The following is a 23,970-nucleotide window of genomic DNA, read 5'->3' as shown; positions in this document are numbered from 1 at the left end:
CCCTGGCCGTGCCCAGGGCAGTGAAGTCTCCCCCGTGTCCCACCTACCTTCCCCTCCCTGAGCCTGCGCCCCCACTGGTGGCGTGTCCTTCCTCTTCCGCCCTGAGACGCTGCAGCCGTTCCTCCAGGGACAGGCGTCCCGCCCTGTGCCAGGGCCATGTCTTGGTCTCCAAAGAAGAACTGTACAGGCTTGTAAGAGGAAGAGCATCTGCCAGCACGCGTGAGAAACAAAAACTTCAGTGTGTGTGACAAGGGCCCCGTGCCCCCTCTTCATGATCCCAGGGAGTGGGGGAAGCGAGGGTCCTCCTGGCTCTGCCCGCAGGGGAGGGCCAGCGGGGTCAGCACGTCTGCAGGGGTCTCCTGGGTGCTCCTGCCAGGACCCACAGCCTCTACAGTGGGCTCGCCTGGCTTCAGCCTCTTCCCCCACTTGCCTCTGGAACCGTCCTGTTCCTTGCAAGTTTTGGCACTGCCGGCTGTCTTACAAAATGCCAGAGGCCGTGCAAGGTGCTCCCTGGGCCGGAGCCTCGGTCCTTGGGAGGGAGGGTCTCCTGGGGTTGGGAAGCAAGCAGTTATCCTGCCGCTGGCCGCCCACAGCAGAGCCCAGGCTGCACAGCCTCGGCAAGGGCTGGCTACCCTCGAGTGGCCCCTGTTCCCTTCAGTGCCCCAGCCTGGCACCCTGCGTGTCCCCTGCTCCCCGAGCCTGGGACAGGAAAGCTCTGGGGCCTCAAGGCTGCTGCCCACTTTCTCATGAGCGTCACAGAAAGCAGGCATGGTTGTGGGGCACCTGGAGGCGGGCCAGCCAGTGGCGCCAGGTAGCAGAACCCTCCAGCGGTGGCCTCCATGGCCTGGACACGCCTGGCAAGGGGCCCCTCCTCGATCCCCTCCACTCCCTCCTCCAGCATGGCCTCCAGCCTCTGCTGCCTCCTGAGTCCCCCACTGGCCCCGGTGGGCACAGCTGTTGCAGATGTGATGTTCACACAGCATCCTGAGCCCTCGGCAGCTGGACAAGAACCAGGGCCCAGCAGTGACCTCTGGGAGCTCGGACCTGGCACCTGCACTGGCTCTGACGCCAGTCCCACCACCACGCCCAGCACCCAGCATTCAGTTCCTCGCCACGTCCACCTCACCCAGGCTCCCGCAACGCCTGGCCAGCCAGAGGGAGCACACAGCGGGCTCCTCGCCCCCCACACTGCTCCCACCACTCTTGCTACCAGATCCCTTGGCCCCACCACCCAGCCCTGGCTCCCCCACCGTTCCCCACTCCTGGGTCCAGCCCAGTCCTGCCCCTTCGTCCCTGCTGTGTGATCTCCAGCATGTTACTTGGCTGCTCTGTGCCTTGGACTCTCCGTGTGAAAATTTCGACAGCAAAAGCGCCTGCACCCAGAGGCCTTGTTAAGAGTTCAGCGAGTGCCACATGCTGGAGCAGGGGCTGCTCGTTGGCTTCACCACCAAAGACCCCCACCCACCCCAGGCCTGTGCCGCCTCCTGGGTCCCATGCCCAGGTCCCCTCCACCAGCACTCTTCCCGGCTCTCGTGCCCCTCCCCCCTACCTGGGGACAACTAGTGGCCACATCAAGTACTGTGTGCCTGGCACTTAGCAGGCTGGCAGCAAGAGGGGCTGCCCCCTCCCCACCCCAAAGCCAGCCCAACCAGGAGCGCTGGCCCCAGGGGAGAGCTAGGTAAGGCTGGACAGGAGGGACCAGGCTCATCTAAGACATGCTGGCTGCAGGCCAGAAGCTGGGTGATGGAGGCAGTGGCCTCTGGACAGCCCGCGTCACTCACCTCCCCAGGGAGCCTCAGTGCCTCCCGGCCAGGCCTGTCACCCAGGCTCCTAGCCGCTTCCCCGTCTGGGTCCTGGGCAGCCTCCCTTCACCCCATTCCCGAGAGCTGGCAGGAGGAGCCCCTCCACACCCTGCCGCTCCCAATTCAGGACCATCCCCCTGCCTGCCTAAGTCCAGCTCTGGGCAGGCAGCCCTACCCACTGCACCCTCTATGGCCCTGCACCCCAACCCCCGCTCGCCCCCATCTTTTGACCCTCAGAAGAGGATGGGTTCAGGTTTTGGGGGGCTAAAGCTCAAGCAGCAGGGGAGCCGTGTTTAGGAAAAAGCACAAAGAAACAAACACCAACTTAAGAGCGTCTACAGCTCTGGCACTGGGAGAGGTGGCACCCATGGCCTTTCCCAAACCCCGAGTCCCTCTGTGGCAGATCCCCTATCCTCTGCCCTGCCTGCACTGGCCTAACCACATGCAGCCCTACCCTCAAGCCGGCCGCTGGCCCCACTGCTGGCCTTTCCCTCTCTCCACTCAGCCTGGCTCTTTCCAGCCCTGCCCTGGCGTCACCCCAAGCAAAACCTACTCTAGGAAGCTTCTGGAGGGCCTAAAGCGCCCCTCCCAGCACTGGCCTTCCTGATTGTAGGGTGTGAGCTGGTGGCTTGGAATCCCCGGGTGGGACCCAGGGCCTGCTGGGAGAAATTGCACAATTACACTCAGCTGAAGGAAGCCCGCACGCAGCCCCTGTTTTCTTACTTCTGAAATGGGGAAGCACTGTGGCCTGAAGCCTATGGCCAAAGCCCAGGCGGCACATTTCCGTGAGTAAGACGCACCTGTACAAGCTCCCTTTAGGGAGGGGTACACAGGATGCGTGCCTGCTGTGTGCCGTGGCTGGCGACAAGGATGGAACTCCTGCCTTGCAGCCTTCTGTGCAGAGTGCCCCCCTGCTCTAGAAGGTTCCCAGTAGGCCTAGCCTAGCATTAGTACTGTTAAGTTGACAATCATACTCCAACCCGCAGCTCAAAAGGCTTTGCTTTTCTCAGGGTGTGGCTAATGGTCACTTTGGGGAAGTGGTTGAGTTTACAAAAGAGCCCGATGGGGAAGTTACAGAACTTGAGAAACCCCCTCCAGTTCCCACCATCTGCCTCCCTCTCCACTCACCCTCGGTGACCCCACTGACCAGGGGTCCTAGGACAGCAGTGAGAGGTGTGTTCCAGGTCTCCAGACACAGGCCCAGGAGTCCTGGCTAGAGAAGACTCGCCCTCAGGTATGGGGGCGGGAAGGTAGAGGCCAGGCTGCTCAGAGGACTCTAGTCTACACATGGCCTCGGTCAGGTGTTCTTGTCCCGGGAGCAGGGCTCTAGGAAGGAATAACGGCAGGCCCTGAAAGCCAGGCGATTACAAAGCCTGGTGCCTGGCCAGCCTCATCTACAGTGACCCTGCATCTGTTTGTTCCCAGACACGTCCCCGGAGAGAGACACAGCTGGGATCCCTGACGTCCGGCACCCAGGTGGTGGGTAACCAGTCAGTTCGGCGAGCCTTGGGGGAAAGGGCTTGGGGGCGAGGGGTGTGCAACGTCGCCTTGGTCCCCCTCCTCTCTAGGTCCTCCATTACGGGGATCGCGGGTTAGGGAGAACAGTGTCGGCAGGTCCCTTGAAACCCCAAGCCCAGGTCTAGGTATGCAGGGACCCGCCAAGCCGCTCGGGGTGGGCAAGCGCGGGCGGCCCAGGGGCACAGCTCTGTTGCTGCTGCGCATACCGACTGCTGCTTCCCAAAACACGCTCCTGTTAGGCAGAACCACGCCCTGGCAGTTACAGGGTCTGTGGCGGGGGTGTCGCCACTCGCGGGGCCTGCAGTCAGCTCACCGGGCCCGCGGGGCAGAGAAGCGGGGGGCCGAATGGGGGGCGGAGCAGGAGGACCGAGAACGCGCTTCCGACGCGGCGCGGGGAGTGGGCACCAGGGTCCTCCCGGGGCCGCTGCGGAGGTGGTGGCAGCCGGGGTCCCGCCCTCAGGCCGGGGCGGACGCCTAGGCCCGGGCGGACGCCCATGCGGGCGGCCGCGGCGCGCGCTGGGCGGGGCGGGGCGCGTGCGTAGACGCGGGGGGCGGGGCGGTCTCCTACGCAGGCGCGCGGGTCCGCGCGGGGGTCAGCCGGGGCGCGCGTGCGCACTGGCGGCGCGGCGGCATCGCTACTCCGCGGGCCGGCGCCGCGGGCCGGGCGGCCGTGGGGCGGGGGGCGGCCATGGGGCGGGAGTCGGCCGCGGCGCCGGGAGCCGGCTAGCGACGGCGAGCGGCGGCGGGGCTGCGGAACCCGCGGGCGCATCCCAGCGAGACGACGGCCCCGCAGGCGCCCGGGGAAGCGAACGGTGAGCGCGCGTCCCCTCGGCCCAGCCCGCCGCCCAGGGTCATGGGAGCGAGGGCTGGGGTCGCAGGGCCAAGGCGTCCCTGCCCACCGCCCGGGTGTGGAGCCGGGAGGCGCTGGCCGGCCGCCCCTGCCTCAGGCTCGGCGCAGGTGTCGGGGCGGCCGGACGGAGTCCGCGCTGTGGGGACAGCTTGGAGGGTCCGGTCCTCAGGCGAGGCGGTCACTTAGGGGGTTACGTCGCGGTATGACTCCTGGGAAGGCGCGTCTGAGCTCGCTGCCCAGCGCCTCCCCGACGACCCGGCGGCTGGCCCGCTGGGTCCCGGCTGAGTCCCTGTTCCCTTTGCCTTCCTGTCCGGCGCGCGGACACGTGCGGGAGCGCCTCGCCCTGCTGGGTGCGCCCCACTCTGGCCTCCCCCCCGAGCCTCCCGGCCGTGACCTCTGCTCTTGCCGCAAGGACTTGAGGGCAGGGACACGGGGGCGGGCAGCTCCGGGCGGCACGGACACGGGCTCCCCAGAAGAGGCCCCGGTGCTCTGGTCTCCGCTGAACTTGCGAGTGGGCTTGGTCCCGGTGCATAACTCGCTCACCGCCTCGAGGGTTTTCGGGGAGGTACCAGGAGCAAGCGGTGCCCCGGTAAGAAAGACGGGAACCCCGCGAAGGTCCGTTTAAGCTGCAGAATCAAGAGGCAGGTAGTTCTTCCCGCGGGTTGCTGCCCTCGCACCTTCTTGGCCTCAAGTTGGGGCTTCTCTCTGGACGCGGATGTTCTAGCGTCGGAGGGGGCATTGGCGGGGTTGGGGGGCGCTCTTCTCCCTGCAGGGCCTCCCTGAAGGCTTGCCCTCCCCTGCTGACCGGCACTGGCCCTCAAGGGGGTCGGGGGTGACTCCGGGATTCCTTTCTCTGGCTCACGCTCTGCTGTGTCTCCCAGACTCGCAGTTTCTCAGCCTGGGTACAGGCAGATAGGTGTTCAGACAGTTGGAGAGAAGCTGGGTGAGGGCGGCCTGGAGGGATGTGAAGCTCTGCCACAGGTGGCATGGTACCCGCTTCCTTCCGAGCTAAGCAGCCACCCCTGTAACCCCGCCCCAGGTCTCTTATTTTGCTCCTTTGCGTGGCCCCCGTAGGCTCTTCCGTCACCTTTTGTGCTGAGCTTTCCAAAAGGCCTTTCTGGGTTCAGACCCCCTGGGTGACTGCCCAGTTTGATCAAGTCCTTGCCAGCACTTTGCTTTTTAGGGCTGCACCCACAGCATATGGAGGTTCCCAGGCAAGGGGCCCAATCCGAGCTGCAGCTGCTGGCCTACACCACAGCCACAGCAATGCCAGAGCCGAGCCGTGTCTTCGACCTATGGTAATACCGAATCCTTAACCCACTGAGCGAGGCCAGGGATCAAATCCACAACCTCACGGTTCCTCGTCGGATTCCTTTCCACTGCGCCACAATGGGAACTCCCCTGATGGAGAAGTTTTTAAATAGTAGATTTGTGCTGTCAGGAACTTAATGAAACTTGTATGGAGTTAAAATTTCATCCTTTTAAAATAGTTAAGGCATTCCCGTCATAGCTCAATGGTTAACGAATCCAACCAGGAATCATGAGGTTTCGGGTTCTATCCCTGGCCTTGCTCAGTGGGTTAAGGATCCGGCGTTGCCGTGAGCTGTGGTGTGGGTCGCAGATGTGCCTTGGATCCCAAGTTGCTGTGGCTGTGGTGTAGGCCAGTGGCTACAGCTCCGATTAGACCCCTGGCCTGGGAACTTCCATATGCCGCGGGAACAGCCCTAGAAAAGGCAAAAAGACCCCCCCCCCAAAAAAAAAAAAAACAACCCACAGTTAAAATAGGAAGTTCATGTTGTGGCAGAGCAGAAACAAATCCATCTAGTATTGTTGAGGATGTGGGTTCAATCCCTGGCCTTGCTCAGTGGGTTGGGGTCTGATGTTACCGTGAGCTGTGGAGTAGGTTGCAGAAGCAGCTCAGGTCCAGTGTCCACTCGCTCTCAGTGCAGTTTGGCTCCTGCAGAGAGAGCTGCAGTGAGTGTCCATGGGCAGGTTGTTGTGTGGACATCAGGTGTGTTGCTGGGACGAATGCCCCAGTGTAGTTGCTGGGCTGTGGGTTTAGTTTTGACACTGTCAGACTTTTCCAGAGTCTGTCCCTTTTCTGTTCCCATAGCAGCCTGGGAGGGGCATTTCTCTGTAGCCTTTCCAGCTTTCCTCCTTTGAGCCTTTCAGAGGGATGTGGAGTGGCAGGCAGTGCGGGTTACTTCCTAATAGCTGGCAAGGAGTGGCTTGTCACCTGCTGGGGGCTGTAGGCACACCCTCTTGTGGTCTTTTTTCGCTTGCCCATTTTCTGGTTGGTTTGTTTGGTTTTGTGGGCTTGTGTCTTGAGAGTTCTTTATATGTTATAGATACAAATTCTCTCTTGGACACGCAGTTTGCAGTCCCTCCCAATCCGTCGCTTTTTTTTTTTTTTAACTTTCTTAACAGGCTCTGCCACACAGCAAGTTTTTAATTTTAATGAAGCCCAGTTTATTGATTTTTTTTTTTTACCTTTTATGAACTATGCTTTTTATGTCACGTATAAGAAATTCACTTTATTCCCTAGGTCCCCAAAACTTTGTTCTCTCTTTTTTTTTTTTCTTTCATTTGGGTTATACCCACAGTGTGTGGAAGTTCCTGGGCTAGGGGTCGAACCCGAGCCACTACAGTGACAATTCTGGATTCTTAACCCCTGAGCCACCAAGGAACTCCTGCTCTGAGAGATTTATTCCTTTTTGCTTTTGAGGGCCACACCTGAGGCATACGGAGGTTCCCAGGCTAAGGGTCAAATGGGAGCTACAGCTACCGGCCTACGCCACAGCCACAGCAACACAGGATCCTTAACCCACTGAGCGAGGCCAGGGATGGAACCCGCAACCTCCTGGTTCCTAGTCAGATTCGTTTCCACTGCGCCACGACGGGAACTCCGAGAGATTCATTCCTTTGGATGTTACCCGTAATATAGAATATGTAAAAATCCAGCGGTTATAAAATTAATTATAAACCTTCTGAAAACTTGAGCATCATAGGATGTAATTAATTCCTTTTCTTTGTCTTCTCAGGGTTAGGGTACTCCTACTAGAGAGTTATTTCTGTACCCCGTGGAATGATGGCATTCCTGCACCTTCTAGGGGTCCAGCCTCCCCTGCCCAGCTCAGTGTGCTGTCCAGACAGGCCTTCCTTGCTGGCCGTCCAGCTTCTTCCAGCCTGTGCAGCGCCTGGCAAGGGGTCTTCAGGTTTTGTTTGGCCAGAGTGTTGGCATCCCTTTCTATAATTGTTATTATTGTCGTTAATTTGGGGGTCATTTTCGGCCCTCTGCTTGCTACCACCCCTTGGTCTCTAGTAATGGTGCGTGTTCCGTGGGGCTCCCCTCAAGCGCTGACCTCTCTGAGCCTTGCAGTTTCGGACCAAGAGAGACACAAGTGAGAGGGTCACTTCAGGGCAGGCAGAGGTCGCGCCCCGGGGAAGAGGAGCCCCTGCCTGCGGGAATAAGGAATGGAAGCAAAGGGGTGTCCTCCAGGAGGTGAATTTTGAGCAAAGAGTTGAATGAATCACAGAGTTTCGTGGCTACGTCTTGGTGTGGATACATGCTTTCTTTTCTGTTGGGTAAACATCTGAGATGGAAACACACAGAGGATGAACCTGGATTTAACGTTTTAAGAAAACACTGCCAAACTATTTTCCAAACTGGTTACACCATTTTCATTTCCACCAGTGGTGCATGAGGGTTCCAATGCCTTCCTGGCCTGGGGACACTTGGTGTGGTCAGTTTTCTGACCTTTTTGGCATTCTCCATGCATGGGAGCCGTATCTCATTGTGGTTTTAATTCGCTTCTGATGACTAAAGACGCTGGGCATCTTTTCATGTGCTTGTTCGCAGTCAGTATATCTTTGGGGAAGTTGCCCAAAGTTGGGATCTTTTGCCCAGTGGTTTTTTGGGGGGGAGGGCAGGGTGTGCCCGTGGTCACCAGCAAATTCCTGGGGTTTTTCCACTGCTGCATCACCAGGGAGTTTCTGGAGTTCTTCTAGAAGTATTTGGAAAGAAGATTTCGTCTCCCTGTGGAATCCCCTCTGTTGAAAATCCGTTTGTTTGTTGACTGTCTTTTTGGTCCCTTGAGCTCTGTGTTCTAACCCTTCCCACATTATCAGATCCTTAAGCTGCAGAGCCACCAGAGAACTCCTAGAATTACCTTGGGAGCCTTTAATGCTGCTGATGCCCTTGGTCTGGCTCAGGTGCAGGAGACTCCTTAGTGGACTGTGAAGTGCCAGGTGGGTGAGGGCTCAGGGGACTTGCTACCTTTGACCTTATTCTAGAGGCCCCAGGCTGTTCTGTGGCTCCAGCACGTTCCTTCTGCCTCCTTGCAGGAACCCCACGTTGTCCCTTCCGGGGCTGGCATCTGTGTCGTGTGCGTTGTGGGCTCTTCTGGGCTTGTCTTTGTGCTTGTTCACGACTGGAGTGAGCTCAGGCCCGGCTGGGCCTTCCAGGAGGAGGGTCTGGGCCCCCGTGGGTCCTCCGTGGCGCGTGGCACTGCCACGCCTCTCTTGGGAACTGGCAGCTTTCTGAGAAAATCACCACCTTTTGGTCCAGGATTTTCGGTGAGTGTAGTTCTTTCCGTCCCTCAGTCTAAACTGGTTGATGTCCTTATCTCTAAGCTCTGCTGCTTTTCTCCTTGTCATTGTAATGCTTTCTGCCTGTGTTTTGTCCCCTTTTCTGCCTTCCTTAGGTTTGTTTTATTCATCTTCTGGCTTTGTTGACTTTAGCTCATTGCTCTTAATTCTCGAGGATCCCAGCACAGCTTGACGGTGGGGGGTGGTCCTGGGCTTGGGGGTCCCAGCTCGTCTGGTCCGAGTGCTGTCTCGTCGGTTGGGTGCCAGTTTTGAGCCCGGGTCGGCTGGGACAGAGTTCAGACGCTCCCAGGTGCCCTTGGTTCCTCAGGATTGTTCTGTTTCGGCTTCTTTCGTTTCCTGCTTTGCCATGTTCTAGTTGGAAGATGAGAGTCTCCACTGACTTTCGGAAGGTGAAGTTTTCTTTGATGACCAAATAGATCACTTTAAAAGTGTAAGCTCAGGAGTTCTCGGGTGGTGCAGCAGGTTAAGATCTGGCATTGTCGCTGCAGAGGCTTTGGTCCCTGGCCCAGGTTCTTCCAGGTGCCACGAGTGCATCAAAAAATACATACAATAGGGAGTTCCCGTCGTGGCGCAGTGGTTAACGAATCCGACTAGGAACCATGAGGTTGCAGGTTCGGTCCCTGCCCTTGCTCAGTGGGTTAACGATCCGGCGTTGCCGTGAGCTGTGGTGTAGGTTGCAGACGCGGCTCAGATCCCGCTTTGCTGTGGCTCTGGCGTAGGCCGGTGGCTACAGCTCCGATTCAACCCCTAGCCTGGGAACCTCCATATGCCGCAGGAGTGGCCCAAGAAATAGCAACAACAACAACAACAAAAAAGACAAAAAAAAAATACATACAGTAGGGGTTCCCATCGTGGCTCAGCAGGAAATCTGACTAGTATCCGTGAGGACGCAGGTTCGACCCCTGGCCCCGCTTAGTGGGTTGAGGATCCAGCGTTGCCTTGAGCTGTGGCGTAGGTCACAGACGCGGCTCGGATCCCGTGTCGCTGTGGCTGTGGCTCAGGCCAACAGCTGTACCTCCAATTCGACCCCTGGCCTGGGAACCTCCATATGCCGTAGATGTGGCCCTAGAAAGACAAAAAATAAATGAACGAATGAAATAAATGACATAAAACTGCAGCCTCTGTTTGCAGGACTTGGCCTTCTTGGTCTTGTCAGTGATAATCACCCACGTGTTCTGGCTGAGAGGCGTTTACAACTGCGCCGCGAGTGGGATTTACCTCTCAAAGGGCCACGCGTCCCCTGGTGTGTGGCCACGTTCTCGCTTGGTAATTTTTTCTTACTCGTGGACTTAGCTCTTCCAGATTAATTAAAAACCAGAGGTAGGAGTTCCCGTCGTGGCGCAGTGGTTAACGAATCCGTGTGGGTCGCAGACGCAGCTCGGATCCCGCGTTGCTGTGGCTCTGGCATAGGCTGGCAGCTACAGCTCAGATTAGACCCCTAGCCTGGGAACCTCCATATGCCGCGGGAGCTGCCCAAGAAATGGCAAAAAGGAAAAAAAAAAAAAAACCAGAGGTAGATTTCTGAGCTGGAAGTATCTTTGGGTTGGAAGCAGCCCGGGTGAAGTCCTTTGATAACTGGATTTCCGTGCTTTTTCCCCTGATAGGTACGTGTGTGTTCGCTGTTTTTACGTAGGTCTTTCTTTCCTTTATTTTATGACACCAAGGCGTCCGGCGTTTCCAGGCCCACGTGCTCCTTGGGCAACAGCTGCGGAAATGGAGCAGGAAAAAGTCAACGGGAGTAAGGAGCTGAGCGCAGACGCCGCCTCCTACCGCTGCTCCGCCTGCTATGGGGACGAGGACTGGGCTCTCGGCCACCCCATCCGGGGGCGGGCCAAGTCCCGCAGCCTGTCAGCCTCCCCCGCCCTGGCAAGCACCAGGGAGTTCAGGTACGAGGCCTCCTCTGGGCCCGGGCGGCGCTCGCTCAGACACCCGGGAGGTGGGCACAGCCTCCCAGGGGGCTCATCCCTAAAGGCCACCTCCCGCCCCCCAGAGGGCACCCCACCTTGTTCCCTTCCTTCCTCCCTCACCCTGGTGCCCACATTCACTTTGGGGGTGAGGAGTGGGGGTGGCTCCTGCAGTGCCGTCAGCCGGTTTGCCCAGTGAGAGGCTGGCCTTGGGCTGAGCGTGGCCCCTGGGTGTTGGGCAGGGGGCCCCTGCTCTTGCACAAGAACGGGAGCAGCTGTGCAGAGCTGGCGGGGAGGGCCTGCCCGGCAGAGCCTGTAATGGCCCCTGTGGAGGGGGCTCCGGCCCCGGGAGCCATGCGGGCTGGGAGTTTGAGGGGAGCTGCCAGCGCCAACATGGCCTCAGGCACAGGAGCCCCGTGTGACGGGCGAGGGTCTTGGGGAGCAGCACATAGAGGTCTGTGCCCGGGCTTGCCGGGCACTGGGCAGATGAGGTGCCAGCAGAAGCTTCCAGGTGGACAGCTGTGACCCACGTGCGTGGCTGCAGCTGCCTTCGGGGTCATTGGTCCCCGTAGGCCACTGCGCTGCCGTGAGGTGAGTGCCTGTCCTGGCGGGCAGCCTTGGCTGCAGCTCCGCGGGGCTTGGCAGTCACGCCCTTTAATTTCAGGGGACTTTGAGCCTGTGCAATGGCAGCAGGTCAAAGGCAGCCTCTGGGTCGGGGTGCCTCCCAGGTTGGGGGGCACACCCACAGCCGGCTCGGGTCAGAAACCCTCTCTAAACAGTTCATCCAGTGCCTGAAGGCCCCAGGGCCATGGCCCGTGGCTGCTCTTTACAAGACAATAGAAAATCTCTTTTGTCTGCATTGGGATTTGAAGATTCTGTTGACCCATGCATGAGGTGGGCAGTTAAAGACTTGGAAGTTTGCCAGCCGTGTTTGGCATCTCTGTGCCAGTGTTTTTGGTGCAGAAAGAGACCATGAGGCCATTGGTGCTGGCATTCTGGGCGAGGTGAACACGGTCCCCCGGCTGTCACTGTGGGGTGTCCAGGTGGCTCCCACCACCCCTGGCACCCCAAGGAGAGGACAGGGAGGGCCGCCAAGTGGTGTGCTGCCCAGGATGTGGGCCAGCCACAGTGCCCTGTGGTTCTGTTGGGGCGGAGTCGCTGTCCTGCTGTCGGACACGGCTGCCCGCTGGAGCAGATCTTTCCGGATGGTGCAGCTCAGAGTGGGCCTTTCTGTTGGAATTTCCGTCTGGATGACTTGGGGGTGGTTCCCAGCTGCGCACCCAGGGACTATCCTCGGAGATACTAGCTGAGATGAGAATTCAGATTCCCAGGCCTGGCCCCAAGGGCCTACGCCCTTGTCCTGGGGTGGGGCTCAGGGCCTTGTTCCAAGGAGCACCTCCAGACGTGCTGCCCTGAGTGCTGCACGGACAGCGTTGGCGCTCCAGGGCGGCTCTGGGGTCAGCGGAATCTGTGGGTCCTCTCCTGGGTACTGGGCAGGTGGCGGGGTTCGTGTCACTCTTGGCCACATGTGTCTTTCAGCTGACGGCAGCTCACTGCCCTGTGCCCTCTCCCCACAGGAGGACCCGCTCTCTGCACGGGCCCTGCCCGGTGACCACTTTTGGACCAAAGGCCTGCGTGCTGCAGAACCCGCAGAGCATCATGTGAGTCTCTGGGGGAGGGGGCGCCGCCCTGGGGTGGCCGCGCTGGGGAAGTTCCCCCCCCTCCCGGGGAGGAGCGTGCATGTCGGGCGCTTCCAGGCCCACAAGGCACCTTCTGTGACGCCGCTGCCTTTGGGGCAGTGGATGGGGGCCTGGGCCGGAGGGGCTCCAACTCAGATCTAGCGTGACCTTTGCTCTTCACGGTGAGAACACTGGAAAGATAGTGCCCTTCTCAAGCTGACGCCGCTGCCGACACGGTTCCCTGATTATTACAGGGAGGCCCGAGTGTTAATTGGCATTTCTGAAAATCTGGGTTAATTTGGTTGAGCGAATCCCCCACCTCGTGGTAACAAGCTCCACATTTTGGCTGTAGCGCAAGGGCAGCACAGCCTGGGGGTCCCTGGGCCTGCGATGACAGATGGGAAGCTCTTTAGAGACGAGGCAGGTGGGGTTATTTCACTGGACGCTTGAACACAGACCCCTTCTCTGCCGTCCCGGGTCTGCTGTTGAGAACAGACGCTTCCAAAGAGATTAGTTTGCTGTGTGGGCTGGCCATGCTGGGTCTCTTTGGGGACAGCACAGCACCCGAGTGGCTTCGCTGCCCCCATGCTTGATGCTGAAACAGCACAGTCCCAGCACAGCCTTGGGCCCAGCGGAGCCCCCGGCAAGGGTCCTTGTTCCCTGCAGCCCCTCCCCCGGGGCTGCTGGGCAGACGCTCAGGTGTGCTGTGTGGGCAGCCCGTGGATGTTCCTGTGAACACGGGCGGGGCCTGTCCTTCTGTGGATCCTGCCTCAGGCCCTCTGGCACCAGGCGCTGGCTGCTGCCCTGTGCCCCACTGTGCGCTCTGGCCCAGCCTGGCCCTGCCCTGGCCTTTCACCAGCTGCCTGGGGCCCCTCCCACGTTCCCTGATCCTGGTGGTGCTGCTCCCTCCTTGTCACTCACACCTCAGCTTAAGGGCCGCCCTGGGTGGCCTCCCGCCTTCTGGCCTTAATTAGCTGTCGCCCAGCCCAGGTCTGGGGCGGGGGGGTGGCCTCGTGAGCTCTGGGTGGGGTCTCGTCGCCTGCTCCCCGTCTGGCCTTAATTAGCTGTCGCCTGCTCCCGGCCCAGGTCTCGGGGGTGGGGGGGGTTGGCCTCGTGAGCTCCGGGTGGGGTCTCAGGGCGGCATTGGGCTACTCCTCAGGGTCCCCTGGGGCCATGTGGGCGGAGGGCTCCGAGCAGAGGCTCGCGTGTCTCCAGGGCCAGGAGCCAGCAGCTCCCTCCATGGCCTCCCCCGGGCACTGTGGGGACTGTGGTGCCCGTCCTGGCCCTGCCCGCTCCCCAGCGCCAGGCCAGCGGGGCAGGGCTTACCTGCATGAAGCGAACTTTCCCCTGAGGTTGGAAAGGGAGAGACTGCAGAGGAGTCAACAGAGGAGGTGACAAACCAGCGTCGAACCAGCGTCGTCTTTCCGCGCCCCCCCCCCCCCGCACGCATCTTTTCTGCTGCGTGGGAGCAGCAGGCGCCTCTTGACATTGGAGACTGTGGCTCAGTGGTTCCCCAGCTGCGCTATCGGCTGACCCTGCCCCGGGGCCCGGAGAGGGGTCGGCACCCCTCTTTGCAGTGACCCCTCGGCACTCAGGACCGAGTGGTGGCTCTGGCGGGTGAGGCTGGGTCTTGGGCTGGAGGGGCCCAGAGCCCTGGCCGCCTGCTCAGTGGGGAGGGGGCCCGTCAGACTCACACAGACCCAGGCGGAGGGCCACGCGTGCACGCCAAGCAGACGACCAGTGCCCACCCCTCTGCCTGCCCGCGGACTCCTGCCACGGGCCTGGCTGGTTCCACAGCCCAACTCCGCCCTGCGCAGCCCAACGGGATGGACTGTCCAGGAATGGACCGCCCGGGGCGGCAGAGCTCGGGCGTGGTGTTTGTTTTCAGTGGCGATTCGCCAGGAGGGTCCCCCCGCAGTAGGAGGAGAGAAGGCAGTTTGATTGGTGTACATTTAGGTCAGGAGGCGCCTGACACTGCTCCGGACACGGCCTTTCGCAAGGCGCTGTGTTAGCAGGTCAGAAAGAAGGTGTTTGGAGCCAGGGTGCAGGTGGGGAGTTGGGGCACTGCTTTGCCTTCCTCTCCTGCCGTTCACGAAGCATGGCCGAGATGCTGCGCACAGAGCCCCAGCCCCCCGGGGCCCCGCTTGAGACCCGGGCAGAGGAGGTAACGGGTGACCTTCCCCTGGCAGAAATGCCTGGAAAGGGTGAGTGATGGGTGGTCGGAGCACGGGACCAGGGACCCACCCCTCCCTTTAGGGGTTCGCATCACGATTTTGAAAGTTGCTGGCGAGGCCATCAGGTGCTGAGGGAGGCGCTGTCCCTCGAGGCACGGTTTGGAGCAGGTCTTGGGGACTTGGCGTCAGAGGGCAGGTCTTTTGCTGCCACGCACGTCTCAGGGCTGTTTCCCAACAGTCTGGCGGGCATTTCCAGGGTACACACGGCAGTCAGCCCCCACTGGGGGGCTCAGCCTCAGGACACCCCTGCCCCCAAGGAGACTTGCTGCCCAGGGATCTTGCCAGTGCAGGGACCAAGGTGCAGGGACTTGTTTTTTAACTATTTGAGCAGTTTTAGGTTTGTGCAAAAGCGAGGGGAAGGGAGCGGTCCCGCATCCCCGCCCCCCCAGCCTCCCCCACCCTCAGCATCCCCGCAGAGGGGGCGCTGGTTACAAGCGGTGAGCCTGTGCAGACCTCGGCCCACCCCGAGTCCCTAGTTCCTTCCGGGACCTCATGCTGCGTGTCCTGAGCTGTGGACAAACGTGCGATGACTCGTACCCATGGAGATGGCGCAGAGCCGCCTCCCTGCCCCAAATCCTGCCTTTGACTTTGAAACAGGGTGGGTTTTGACTGTGAAGGTTAAGGGTCAGCCGAGCGGCTCATCCCCACCTCTGAGTCCTGCCCCGGCCCATCCTTGTCAGGCCGGTTCAGGCACCTGCGCTGTGTCTCGGGGGCAGGTCCCGCTGCACCTTGCGGAGGAGCCGAGGGCAGGGGTGCTGGGGGGGCGACGCTGCCCGGGATTCAGCAGCCTCATGGTCGTGTCAGGACAGCTCTCAGTGCGGCCGTGGCGCTGGTGTGAATGCTCCCCTCCCCTCCCAGGCACATCCAGGACCCTGCCAGCCAGCGGTTGACGTGGAACAAGTCCCCCAAGAGTGTCCTCGTCATCAAGAAGGTCCGGGATGCCAGCCTGCTCCAGCCCTTCAGGGAGCTCTGCACATACCTGATGGAGGTGAGCGCCGGGCGGCCAGCTCCCCGTACCCCCGCGCTCGCACAGGCCTTGCCTCAGACCCACGGCTCCTCGGGACCGCGGTGCCCTGACCCCCGCTCCGACCCCAGCTGCAGGAACAGGAGCGTTCCCGCCTCCTGCCGGTGCAGCGGGGCTGCGCGGGGGCAGGCGGTTTGGGGAGCATCCTCCCCTTGCCGGCAGAGCCGAGGCGCCGAGCGGGCTTCTCAAGGACAGCCCGGGCCGCGCCGTGTCTTGCCGACGGGCTGACGGGTGGCATCTTCCAGCAGAACAACATGATCGTGTACGTGGAGAAGAAAGTCCTGGAGGACCCCGCCCTCGTGAGTGACGACCACTTCGGGCCGATGAAGAGGAGGTTCTGCACCTTCCGAGAAGGCGAGTTGCCCCCGGGCCCCGCCCCACCGGGCGGCCGCCCACCGCCGCCACCGCCACCCGGCCGCTTGACGGCTGCTCTGGCGTCTGCTGTTCTGCTTCCAGATTACGACGACATCTCGAACCAGATCGACCTCATCATCTGCCTGGGCGGCGACGGGACGCTGCTCTACGCCTCCTCGCTCTTCCAGGTGCGGCGCCGGCGCCGCGCGGGCCGGGTCCTGCTCCAGTGGGGCTGCGGTATCTCTTCAGTTCATTATTTGGCGATGGGGTCTGCAGGCGTGGGCAGCTGTGCTAGGCCCCTGACGGTCCCCTGGGCTGGGCTGGGAGGAGGCCCCAGGCCTGGCCCCTTGCTGGGCGATGGGCCAGCGCTGGGGAGGAGCTGCAGGCCGACCGTCAGGGCCCAGCGGGGAGCCAGCCCCGGTGCCGAAGGCTCGGTCGCGGGCTGGGGCACCACGTGCTGCGAGCCACCGGGCTGGACCGCGCACGGCCCCCACTGGGCAGAGGAGAGCGAGGGTCCTGGCAGGTGTCCCACCCCCTCAGAGCTGCCCAGCCGTCGTTTCTCAGCTCCCACAACAGGTGCCCTCCCCACTCCCCCGCCCCCACCCCCGCCCCGCCTGCTCCTCCCTCCTCTGCGGGAGCAGCTCTCAAGGGGCTGCGGAACTGCCTTTGGGGCAGCCCTTCCACCCCCGGCCCCTGCGCTCCTCCCCGTTGTCTCTTGCGGTCTCTCCACACTCCCGAAACCTGCCCCGGGGTCCCCGCTCTCCGTCACTGTTCCCCTGGCCTCCCTGACCCTTGGCTGACCTCGTTCGTGCACCACCCCCTTTGAGTCCGCCCCCTCCCCGCAGCGGCACCGACATGCACCTAGCGCGTGTCCCTCCCGGGCTTAGGCGGGCGAGGGTCCGTCAGGGCTGGGGTGGCTCCGGGGCTTCTGAGTGACCCGCCTCGTCGGCTCACAGGGCAGCGTGCCTCCGGTCATGGCGTTCCACTTGGGCTCCCTGGGCTTCCTGACTCCCTTCAACTTTGAGAACTTTCAGTCCCAAGTTACTCAGGTGATACAGGGTGAGTCGGAATGTTCCAGAACCCTCGAGCAGTCCCCGAGGCGAGATTGTCTTCTTACCTGGCGTGGGCTTTTTCTAACGATGCGTAGGACCACATTTGAGTGTTTCAGGACTCAGAGACTTCTGAGTTTGGGGTGGTTCAAGCGTTTTTCCCTGACGTGAGACGTTGGAGCGCTCGCAGGATCAGGCCTCTGTACGTGCCCGGGGGCAGTGAGCTGAGCTCCACAGGCAGCAGGGCGGCGCTCCGTTTGGGAGCAGAAAGGGCAGGGGGGGCGGTCTCTGGCTGGGGGGGCTCTCTTCCTATGAGCGCCACGGCCTCCTTCCCTGCTGACCGGCCTGGGCGTGACCCCTGCCGGCCCCCAGGCAACGCGGCTATTGTTCTGCGGAGCCGCCTGAAGGTCAGGGTCGTGAAAGAGCTCAGCGGGAAGAAGCTGGCCGTCCCCAACGGGGTCAGCGAGCACGGGGTGCTGGCCGCAGCCCTGGACGCGGAGCTCGGGAAGCAGGTCATGCAGTACCAGGTCTGTCTGGGTCCCCCCCCCACCCCCCGGGCTGTGGGCCCCCCCCGCCCGCCCCGCCCTCGGGACCTTGCCAGCGCCCAGGGCCGCCCGGCACTGCAGCCCCTGAGTGCGCCGGCCTCGCCCCCAGGTGCTGAACGAGGTGGTGATCGACAGAGGCCCCTCCTCGTACCTGTCCAACGTGGACGTCTACCTGGACGGGCACCTCATCACCACGGTGCAGGGCGATGGTAGGTGGGCGCCCGGCCTGCCTGGGGCTCCACGCGGGCGGGGGCCGTGCGCACCAGCGCCACCCTGCGCCTCTTCTCCAGGCGTCATCGTCTCCACCCCGACGGGCAGCACGGCATACGCAGCTGCCGCCGGGGCCTCCATGATTCACCCCAACGTGCCGGCCATCATGGTCACACCCATCTGCCCCCACTCGCTGTCCTTCCGGCCTATTGTGGTCCCTGCAGGGGTCGAGCTTAAGGTCAGAGCCTCCCACCCTCTGGTTGGGGCCCCGGTGGGGCCTGGTCCCTGGGGTCTGGTTGGCGGGGCCAGCGCCGAGAGCTGGGCCAGCCCCACAGGCAGGATCTCCACCTGAGTGGTGGGGGTGGAGTGAGGGCGGCAGGTGAGGAAGGACCCTGCCCTCTTGTCCCCCAGGGCCTCTGTCCTTCTACGTCCACCCCTTCTCTGTGCTCTGCTCCCCACTGCAGGCCACCCCGGGCCAGCCTGTCCTGGTCTGGGCCCTGACATGCGGGCTGGGTCTGCAGGGCGCAGAGAGGAGGGGCCGGAGCCAGGCACCTGGCCCTGACGGACACCCGCCTTCCGTTCCCGGGGTCGTGTCCACAGGACACAAGTTACCTCACCCGGGCACGTAGTGGGCACTGTGTGGGTGCCTGTGAGTCCCCTGGGCGGTGCCACCCCAGGCGGGGTTCACGCTCCTGGCCTCACTCTCATAGGGTACCCCTGTCCTGCTTTTGACTCTTTAGATCATGCTGTCACCAGAAGCAAGGAACACCGCGTGGGTGTCCTTCGATGGACGAAAGAGACAGGAGATCCGCCACGGAGACAGGTGTGTGGCCGCGGGCCAGAACAGGGCAGGTGGAGCTGGTGGGCTGAGAGCCCTACGGGCCTGTCCCCGGTTCTGGCACGATCACGTCGCAGACCTGTGCCTGGGTGACAGCGCCCTGCCAGCTGCACCTGCCCCTGGGGGTCCAGGAGCACCCCTCTGCCTCCAGGGCACCAGAGGCCCTGGGGCCAGGCCTCGGGCAGGGGGCGTGGGCAGAGCTGAGCCAGCCCAGCCCGTGGGGAGGGTGGCGTCTCGCTGGGAAGGTCTCACGGGAGGGCGACGCTGCCTCTCTCCCGCTGCAGCATCAGCATCACCACCTCCTGCTACCCGCTCCCCTCCGTCTGCGTCCGAGACCCCGTGAGCGACTGGTTTGAGAGCCTGGCACAGTGTCTGCACTGGAACCTGCGGAAGAAGCAGGCCCGCTTCCCGGAGGACGAGGGGGGCGACGAGGCGGGGGACGGGGACGAGGAGGGCGGCTCGGGGAGCTAGGCCTATCGGCCCAAACGCACACTGTGAGTCTCACAGGCCCGGCATAGGTGGCAGGCGCTGCGTCAGTCTGTGGCCAGAGGGAGGGCCTGAAATTGGCTTTTTTGTCGACCAGATCAGCTCTTTTTAACGTTTCAAATCTGAGTTTTTTCTGCATTTCTAAACAAGCGAGCGTGATGGCTGGGAGCTTGGAGGCCAGCTCGGGCACAGTCACCCAGCGTCTCCGGAGCCCAGGCCCGGCAGGGTCCCCAGCTTAATGAGCCCTTTAATTCCCCATCTGGAAACCTCCGTGAATCAGTTGATTGATGCTGGGGCGGGGGAGAGCAGCGTGGACAGAGCTATCCTTTGCTATTGAAAAATAAATGTCTCACCGCAAAAATCTTCCTTCAGCCACCACCACCTTCCCCTGATGCCACTTGGGACGCTTCTGCCAAGAGCAGGCGGCATTTGGTTGGCAGGCAGACGGGTCCCCTCCCGCTCCGGCTCAGGGTCAGCCTGAGTTGCCTGGTTGCTCCTGCCTTGGTTCCAAAGCCCCGGTCCCCTCACCCCCCGCCCCCCGCCGTTGGAGCACCAGCCCGGCCACGGCGGGGTCGGGGGGTCGACTCTACACATTCCTCATGGAGCAGGTGTTTCAATCCCGAGTCTCCTTTGTAGAGATTGTCGCACTTCCTCAAAGTGCTGCCTGCAGACCGCGGCGCACACTGTGAGCTTTCAGGGCGGGGCCGGGTTGCGTCTCACTCAGAGCTCATTCCAGTGTTCGCCCCATGTCCTGTGCTCTGGGACCACTCTGCAGCCCCCGCGGCTGACAGACACGCGCGCGGGGGGCCCCACGGTTTTGACGGGGTAGGGGTGTCGCATGTCAACACGGCTCTGCTCCCTGTGGGCTCGGGAGGGACCCTCACATTCAGCCCTCTTGCGCCATCACCAGCTGCCGGATGCCAGAGCTGTGTGGCACCTGGTGGGAGCCTGGCCCCAACCCGCTGGGCATCTTGAATGTGGCGTCTGTGTCTGAGAACTGCTTTCTCTCAATCGTGTTTCTTGCAGAAGCAGAACGGACAGGTGCCTGTCCTTTCTTGGACCTGCTTCTGGAATGACGGGCCGGGGGGACTGTGCTTTGCCCACCTGGGGGTTCACAGGCTGAGGAAAAGGCACCCGGGGCACACGTGTGGCCACTGTGGCCAGAGGTCTCTGGAGCTGGCTCTGCAGCCTGGGCGCTGTGGCCGCTGTCTGCCTCCATTGCACCTGCCTGGGCGCCCGGCCGCGCTGGGAGGGGATCGCTTCTCGCCACCTGCCTGCAAGCCCCCGGCACAGCCAGTGGCCTGAGGAAGCCCCACTGGCAGCGTTAGGCTCAGCACTCAGGTCACTCATTCAGACAGCAGGTGTTGACCAAGTCCTAAAGCATGACGCACAGTGACCTGCGGAACTTTGGGTTTTTTGAAGTAAATTCTTAATGTTTCATATTGTTAATATCTGGGAAATTTGTTAAATGTTGAAAGCCTTATTACTATTTTCGGATCCTTTCAATAAACAGACTTGTTTTAAAAGTTGGGTTGAATGATAACTTTATTTGGTTCTTCGTAACCAACCCCAGGATGCTGAGGCGAATGGGCCAGGGCCTCGGGTCCCAGCTGGCGGAGCCTGCCCTGGGCACATGTCCTGGGGCAGGGGTCCTGCTCCACCAGGGACATGGCCCAGCCTGGAGCTCCTGCCTCCCCCTCCTGGTTCCCGGGACTCCTTGCTCAGGCCTGGGTGGACGTGACGAAGGCTCTGCTGGGAGCCAGACCAGGTGCTGTGGACACAGCCCTTTGGGCAAGAGCCCGGGAGAAACGGCGACCAGCCCGTGCACACTGCTGAGAGGCCACCCATAGCTCAGACGTAAGTGGCCGTCTGGGGCTGGCGGGGGCTGAGTGCAGGCCCTGCCCCTGCGGAAGGCAGCCGTGCCTGACGAGCCCTTCACATCCAGGCATCTGGGGGGGACTTCCTGCCAGGCGTCTCAGTGGCCATGAGTGCTGTCCCCTCCGCTGTGGGCCTTGGTGGCCGGCAGGTCTGCTAGGAAGCAGGGTGTCTGCGGTCATTGCCCGGGCAGGTGGCAGAAGGCACTTGGGCCTGAGGCTCTCCGCACACAAGCCGGCTGTGTGCCATCCCAGGCTGGCTGGGCCTCCTTGCGTCCAGCAACAGTGCCTACTTAATGGCTGGGTCCGGCCGGCCAGCTGGTCTCCAGTCCACAGGGAACAGGCATTGCCCAACCTCGCCCCTCCGGGCTTTGGGAGTGTGTCAGAGGGGACAGAGAGCTGGGGCACAGAGGCCATAGCACAGGCCCCAAGATGTTGCCCGACCAGGCCAGCAGGACATTTCTGTGGACTGCAGCTGTAGGCCCCTCAAAGCTTCTAGTCTTCAAGGCAGTGGCCTTAGAAGCCTCTTCTGGCCTTGCCTGGTTGTGTGTGAGCAGCCCCGGGGCCAGACCACATCCTGGGCCTTCCCCTGCTGGCCTCCCTTCTCTCAGGCCAGGCTCCACATACAGCAGTTCCTGCCCTGAAGTTCCTGCACCAGGAGCCACTGGGTGCCAGGAACTGGGCAGTCTGCCTCGGGTGGGGAGGGAAACCGCCCTAATTAGGGGAGGCAGCAAAGGCACCAGAGCCCTCGGGGTACGAGGCATGGCGACTGTTCAAAAGAAGGAAGCCAGGAGTTCCCATTGTGGCTCAGTGGTTAACGAGTCCGACTAGGAACCATGAGGTTGCAGGTTCGATCCCTGGCCTTGCTCAGTGGTTTAAGGATCCAGCGTTGCCATGAGCTGTGGTGTAGGTCGCAGATGCGGCTCGGATCCTGCGTTGCTGTGGCTCTGGTGTAGGCCGGCGGCTACAGCTCCGATTCAACCCCTAGCCTGGGAACTTCCATATGTGGCAGAAGCGGCCCAAGAAATGGCAAAAAGACAAAAAAAAAAAAAAAAAAGGCTTGGCGCGGAGCAAGCTGAACGTGGCTGGGCTCACGGAGGGGCTGCGTCTGGAGGCTAGGACCAGGCACCCAGGCCCAGGAGGCGACAGCAGGCTGCTCAGTGCCTCCTGGCCATGTTGGTGGGGGTACAGAGGTATCAGGCAGCCCACCTCCACCCTTCTCCCCACCCACAGGGTCACGACCTGTTCCTGGGCTGCGTGGGCTCCCGGGCCCATGTCCACACATCCCTGCCGTCTTTGCTGTCCCCTGGGCCCCGCAGGTCCCACCATCCCTCCTGGCTGCAGCTTTCAGACCAAGGCCCAGGCATAGATGGAGCCTGTGCGAGGAGAGTAGGGTGGCCTGGGGGCCCCAGAAGGTGGCAGAGCAGAAGCTGCCATGGATTCTCTGCCTTCCTGCCTTGTGGAAAGTCACCCATTGTCATCCAAACACTGAAGGAGAGAGCTTTTGGGAAGGGGGCCTGGCACCAGTCAGGCCATGGAGGTCAGAGGATGCCAGGGCCGTGGAGAGAGACACACTGAGAGGATGCCGTGCTGGAGGCTTCGGAGGTCCTGGGGCGGGGGGGGCTTCCTTCACAAGAACTGCTTCCTATAGGATTTGTGTCTAATGTGCAAATTAGCAAAGAAGCTTAAACAGCATGTGTGAAGCTGATGAGGGTGTGAGGAACCCTGGCCAGACTAGTCTTTGACTCCCAAGTTCTGCTTCTTGGAATCCAGTGAAAAGAAGCTAAAACTCCAGCAAATTTGCATAAAACTGCACCGATGCTTTGTTGTGGCTTCCCTGAGACCCAGGGTGAAATTACTCCTGCTGCCTTCATAGGCAACAAAGCCACGTCTCCTGCAAGAACTTAGACAAGAACTGTGTGGAAACTAATAGAGGGAAACCTCAATTCTAGTAGCGTCAGGGGGGTAGCTCTCAGGCTCACACCCCTCAGCCTCGATATAGAACCGATAGCAGCAGTGTCTCTTCCATCTGTGACAAGAAGCAAGCTACTTTTTTTTTTTTTTTGCCTTTTTAGGGCCACATCCGTGCCACATGGAGGTTCCCAGGCCAGAGTCGAATGGAGCTGTAGCCACTGGCCTACACAACAGCCACAGCAAGACCAGATCCAAGCCACATCTGGGACCTACATCACAGCTCATGGCAACACCGGATCCTTAACCCATTAAGTGAGGCCAGGGATGGAACCCGCAACCTTGTGGATACTAGTTGGATTCGCTTCCACTGTGCCATGACGGGACCTCCTGGACTTTTTGTTTATAACAACTTCCCCTTTCTCCTCTTTATAAGTTTCCTCTCCTCTGTTTTACCAGACTTGTGAGAGGGTCACCACAGTTGGGTGTCCAAAGTCACAACGCGTTGCTGCTGCCAAACTCATTTCACCAGTAAAATAACTGACTGTTTTGTTGTTTTAGGTGACCAGCCATTAGCAGGACAAAGAGAAAGGGGCAGGACCCAAACTCTGGAAATGTGACCACAGAGCAGGGGCTTCCTTGGCAGTGGCTGGAGGCCTGGGCAGCACTGCCCAAGGGCTAGCTGGAAGCCCAGGAGGCAGGGAGCACTGTCCTGTGTGCCGGGAGCCCAGCCCAGGACAGGAGGGGCCCAGGCTCCTCTGACATCATTTCAAAATTATTAAATGGCACTGTCCCAGATAAAATGTAAGAAAGATCTCAAAACAAATTTTTTTTTTGTCTTTTTCCAGGGCCACACCCACAGCATATAGAGCTTCCCAGGCTAGGGGTTGAATCGGAGCTGTAGCCAACAGCCTATGCCAGAGCCACAGCAACGCAGGATGCAAGCTGTGTCTGGGATCTACAGCACAGCTCACGGCGACACTGGATCCTTAGCTCCTTAACCCACTGAGCAAGGCCAGGGATCCAACCCGCAACCTCATGGTTCCTAGTCAGAGTCGTTAACCACTGAGCCATGACGGGAACT

The 23,970-nt window shown here is 61.2% G+C and overlaps 1 protein-coding gene and 1 long non-coding RNA gene across 7 annotated transcripts; one reads left to right on the top strand and one right to left on the bottom strand.

The window, feature by feature from the left end:
• Positions 1 to 38: 38 nt before the first annotated feature.
• LOC125133089 (uncharacterized) lies at positions 39 to 3,822 on the bottom strand. The gene is made up of 3 exons (XR_007136414.1): positions 3,634 to 3,822; positions 2,931 to 3,128; positions 39 to 207 (listed from the first exon to the last, which is right to left on the bottom strand). It is a non-coding gene; the product is annotated as an uncharacterized LOC125133089 (long non-coding RNA).
• On the top strand, positions 2,878 to 20,627 carry NADK (NAD kinase). Of its 6 annotated transcripts, XM_047791107.1 has the most exons (15): positions 2,878 to 3,036; positions 3,228 to 3,281; positions 8,299 to 8,418; positions 8,515 to 8,745; positions 10,443 to 10,664; positions 12,260 to 12,343; positions 15,454 to 15,583; positions 15,865 to 15,973; positions 16,076 to 16,161; positions 16,930 to 17,032; positions 17,395 to 17,549; positions 17,677 to 17,776; positions 17,858 to 18,015; positions 18,518 to 18,600; positions 18,900 to 20,627. In XM_047791107.1, exons 5-15 carry the CDS (start codon positions 10,492 to 10,494, stop codon positions 19,084 to 19,086), a joined length of 1,368 nt encoding a protein of 455 aa, XP_047647063.1. In that variant the 5' UTR covers positions 2,878 to 3,036; positions 3,228 to 3,281; positions 8,299 to 8,418; positions 8,515 to 8,745; positions 10,443 to 10,491; the 3' UTR covers positions 19,087 to 20,627. The 6 variants fall into 6 exon arrangements, with proteins under 6 accessions (XP_047647063.1, XP_047647066.1, XP_047647061.1 ...); XM_047791110.1 differs by lacking the exons at positions 8,299 to 8,418; positions 8,515 to 8,745 and having other exon boundaries at positions 15,868 to 15,973; XM_047791105.1 differs by lacking the exons at positions 8,299 to 8,418; positions 8,515 to 8,745.
• The last annotated feature ends 3,343 nt before the right edge of the window (positions 20,628 to 23,970 follow it).

Source organism: Phacochoerus africanus, chromosome 8 (genome assembly GCF_016906955.1).
Source record: "Phacochoerus africanus isolate WHEZ1 chromosome 8, ROS_Pafr_v1, whole genome shotgun sequence".
Taxonomy (NCBI): Eukaryota; Metazoa; Chordata; class Mammalia; order Artiodactyla; family Suidae; genus Phacochoerus; species Phacochoerus africanus.
Note: the sequence above shows the minus strand (reverse complement) of the source record. Positions and strands in the feature narration are given on the sequence as shown.